Raw genomic sequence first — 4,176 nt, 5'->3', positions numbered from 1 at the left:
CAGCAGGAAGCCCAGTTGACAGTTATCCCACATCTATTATGTTTTGAGCATTTGGCACATGCCAGGCACAGAGCCAAACACTCGACGTACAGTATCTCATTTAAGCTTCACAACAACCCTATGGGGTGGGTGTTGTTATTATACCCAATTTACAGATGAGATGTCTGAGGCTCAGAGACTTTAGGAGAGCTGGGAATTAGTGCAGATCTGACACCGAGGTGAGTGCTAGCTTTTCCTCCTTTAGGTTATAAACCTCCAGGTAATAAACTTGATACATTTCCAGTGGCATTTCTCTTAAACTTCAAGGAAGCATCCTCTAGAATTCTCTTAAAAGTTGAGAATTAAGACTGAAATCTTGAACATGTTGAAACATTGCCATTGACAAATCAGCCCTGGAACTGGAATTAAGCCAATCCACGTTCCCACTTTGCAGACAGTAGAGGCGAGCTCTCAGGAAGCTTGAAAGCCAAACACATTTTGGTTGAATATGAGAGAGGAGACATTCAAGTTTGATAAAAGGCCACAGTCATGCTGAGGCAACCACATTATCATAGGAAGAAACGAAGATATTCTAGGGGAGGGATATATTTGGAAAATAGAAGCTTCTCAACCAGCAACCTTGTGCTAAGACCAGAAGGTGGTTACTACCCAGAGCAGCATGTTAAGAGGATAGAGAGCATCCTGAGGGCCCCACTTGATCTGAGACGTTTGCCACCCTGCAAAGTGGAAATGACTGGAAGTTTGTTACTTATTCATTCACATATATGATTGAGCTGGGAGGAGGCAGAAACTGCCCTACATCTAGGTTTTGTCTGAGGACCACCTGGGGATGTAAAATGGCAGAGGAGATATTGGGATGGGTCCCGGATGCTGTGGGAACATTGTGCTTCTCTGAGATGTGAGACCCCCTGGAACTTCACGCTGCCTCTGGCTTTAACAGAAGCAGGGCAGATGGTGCTTCGGCTAAGAGCAAAGAGCCAGCTTCCCATTCTCCCTGCCCTCCAGCCTGAGCTTGGAAGTTTGGTGTCTAGGATCTCCTCAGTACAGAAAGGTTTCCTCCAGGTTCCTTGACAAGTGTAACTTGGGCGACTCCTTCCTCAAGAGTGGGCCTGGAGTCCTTCGGGGGATGGAGTCACCAGGACCACCTTGAAAAGGATGGGACGTGTAAAATCTGCTCCGTCTCGCCCACTCGTAAGAGAGTCTCCATCTCTAACAAGCTTCAGAACTAACACCTCCTACCTTTTTAAGACCCTCTGGTTTTTTGTTTTCTGTCCTCCAAATGCCATTCATCGATTTTATATTTTTTTCCCATTGCAGCTAACAGTCTTCTATAATTGTTTGTCAGTCATATGCTAAAGGGGGAAATCTCCTAGTTGACAAATATTTATTGACTACCTAGTCTAGGCCACATATTGTGGTAGGAACTGGGGATAGAATAAATAAGACGATATGATTCCAGCCCTCATTCATTCAACGAATATTTGTTGAGATCCTACGATATATGGCGGGTACTGTCCAGGTGTTAAGGTTCAATCCCGTTCTCAGTGGGAGCCATATCACCCCTGCGAAGCCAAAACTCTGCTTTTTTAATGTATAAAGTGCAGATGTACGCACAGCGCACTCTGTAATATTCAAATTTTATGGACGTGAGGGCAATTAGGAAAAAATGCCTAAGAAGGTTCCTTAGGGGAAGAACGATACTGAAAAAAAGGGTGGGAAACACTGGGTTAGATCAATGAAGAAACACACAAAACTCCCTGTCTTTCTGGGTTTTATTCTGGGATAAATAAATGAATATAATGATTAAATAACTGCTTTTTGAGGACAAAGGCCAGTGCACTGAGCTCAGGAGCATATTTCACAGGGACCTCCTTCCACCCTACTCCCAGGTCAAGGGCCAAGAGAGGCCTCCCTGAAAGGGGGGATGTTTAAAACCAAGACCTGAGGTGGTGTGGGAATGAACTGGGATCTTTCTAGAACCGATGTTTTTGCAGATGCCCAAAGCAGCCACTCCAGTATGCCCTGAGTTAATTTCCAGTTAACTTCCAAATTTCCAATCTGGATGTTGTTTTTTAAATGAGGGGCTTCTACCCCTGCCTTGTCCTTCTAAGGACGGGGGGCATGTGGTTCCAAACACTCAGGCTGAATGCATGTCGCTGCCTGTGGTCAATGGTTCAAGACGGACCCTGCCAGGTTCCCCCAACCCTCGGGCCCACACTTGCATTTTCACGTTTCCCATTCCCCATCTCTCCCTTTTCCCAGTTCAGCCATCCCGTCTGCCTTCTGCTGCCCCCGACCCCCCACTCAAAAAAAGTGGACCAAAGCTTTTGCTCTGTGGTGCTTCCCACCCCAAGCTCGTGGCAGACCTGGGGCTCGGGGGACCCTGGGACTAAGGAATCTTTATTTTTGAACAAACACCCAGACTCCAACTCCGACAGCCACAGCCCCACACACCGGGTCAGGGCACTGGCATCTGGGAAACACCCAGAGCCAGCAATTTTATTGAAAATCAAATAAAAAAGGATACAAAGGAAAAGCGGTTTAGAGGCGAAAGATTTTCAACATTTCCTGTCTGTTTTCCTTTCATCTGGGCATTACTGCGAAGATTTACTTTGTGGGCTAGTGTAGAGATGTTAGCCTTTCTTACCCTGAAATGATTTTTTTTTTCCCTTAAAATGATTTTGAATGCAGTCTCACAACACATTCAAGGCTCCTGTCAGCCACTGGCACAGGTCTGGCACAGGAGGTGATTTTTAAACCTGTCTTAAAGAGAAAAGAGCTACAGAGATGGTCCTAACAGCCCCTTCCATTGAAATCCACCCAGAACCTCCTCTCAACCCCTGAGAAAGACAGGACATTCTGGTTCCTATTTGACAGATGAGGAAACCAAGGGTCACGCAAGTCAGTGGCAGAGCTGAAACCACCTGACTGAAACCAGCTGAAACCAGCTGACTACCCAGCAGCCCTCTTCCCCCAGGGGCATGTGTTGGAGTCAAAAGCTTGCAGGAAGGCAGTGTGAAACCTGCTGGGAAGAAACTTGCAAGGTACAGTGGCATCTACAGTACATACAGAACTGTGTGAGCGAGAGATTCTTGGGTTGCAATTAATAGAAACCTATTCAGAAAGAGGGAGGGGGGGCTTCCCTGGTGGTGCAGTGGTTGAGAGTCCGCCTGCCGATGCAGGGGACACGGGTTCGAGCACAAGTTCGGGAAGATCCCACATGCCGCGGTACCGCAAAAAAGAAAGAAAGAAGGAGGGGACTTCTTTAAGGATATAGGGGTGAGTGCCTCATAAAAACTGAGAGCTGAAAGACAGCCTGGCCTTGAAATAGAACTGGTAAGCCATCAGATCTCAGGCATCATCTCTTTTACACACACACAAGCATGAGCACGCACACACACAGGCCATATCTCCTCTCTGTGTCTCTGCATGACTCCCCTAATCTCTGCTCTCTCCAGTCATGTGACGGGAAGGAATGACCTCACGGTCCCCCCAGTTCAAAGGACCAGCCCAGGGAGCAAGTAGCATCTTAGAGCCCATAACCCCAAATCCTGGGAGTGACCATTTTAAAGCCCAGCCCGTGCCAAGTACCCGATCAGCTATGACCAGGGACAGAGTCACACACATGGCTGCCTGGAGCCAGGAGTAGTGCTCAGAAAAGGGTTAGACAGACCCCCTAGAGTATCCTGCATTTTCCCCTCCTAAGACATCAGAGACATAAGGCATTCTGTTCAGTAACAGCTTTTCGAGAGAAAGTCCATCCCAATGAATGTGCCTATAATCAGAAACTCCTGGTTCGAAAAAAGATGCAAATGTGAGAAGAAAACGTGACCTGTGTATCTGGAAGAGTGTACACCAGAATGTGAATAAGGTTACCTGTGGGTAGTGTGATAATGGTGGATCATTTTACCTTCGTTTTGCTCACGTCTATGTGTGTATATAAATATTTTTTACAACAAAGGTTTTATTTTGAGTTTAAAAAAATGCCATTTGAGAAATATTTGGGGATCTCCATACAATTATAGAGTTTGGGCATTTGTTGCTCTTTGCTTGTTGAAGGTTGGAGCCAGAAAAGACATCCCAAAGATGGACCAACAAAGGGAGATGCTGAAGAGAGAGGCGTCCAGCAAATCCAGCCAGAGCCTTCTGTTTTCTAAACCTGGTGGAAGGAACTAG

The 4,176-nt window shown here is 46.4% G+C and overlaps 1 protein-coding gene across 1 annotated transcript in view; it reads left to right on the top strand.

Moving 5' to 3' along the window:
- The window catches only part of FHAD1 (forkhead associated phosphopeptide binding domain 1), a 136,615-nt gene extending 132,439 nt beyond the window's left edge, over positions 1–4,176 (top strand). Inside the window, exons 29-30 of the mRNA XM_007459328.1 lie at positions 635–637; positions 4,060–4,176. Of these exons, the coding sequence (XP_007459390.1) occupies positions 635–637; positions 4,060–4,176 (120 nt within the window). The remainder of the gene's footprint in view (positions 1–634; positions 638–4,059) is intronic.

This window comes from Lipotes vexillifer, unplaced genomic scaffold (genome assembly GCF_000442215.2).
Source record: "Lipotes vexillifer unplaced genomic scaffold, Lipotes_vexillifer_v1.1 scaffold496, whole genome shotgun sequence".
Lineage (NCBI taxonomy): Eukaryota > Metazoa > Chordata > Mammalia > Artiodactyla > Lipotidae > Lipotes > Lipotes vexillifer.
The sequence above is the reverse complement of the archived record's forward strand: the minus strand, read 5'-3'. Positions and strand labels throughout refer to the sequence as shown.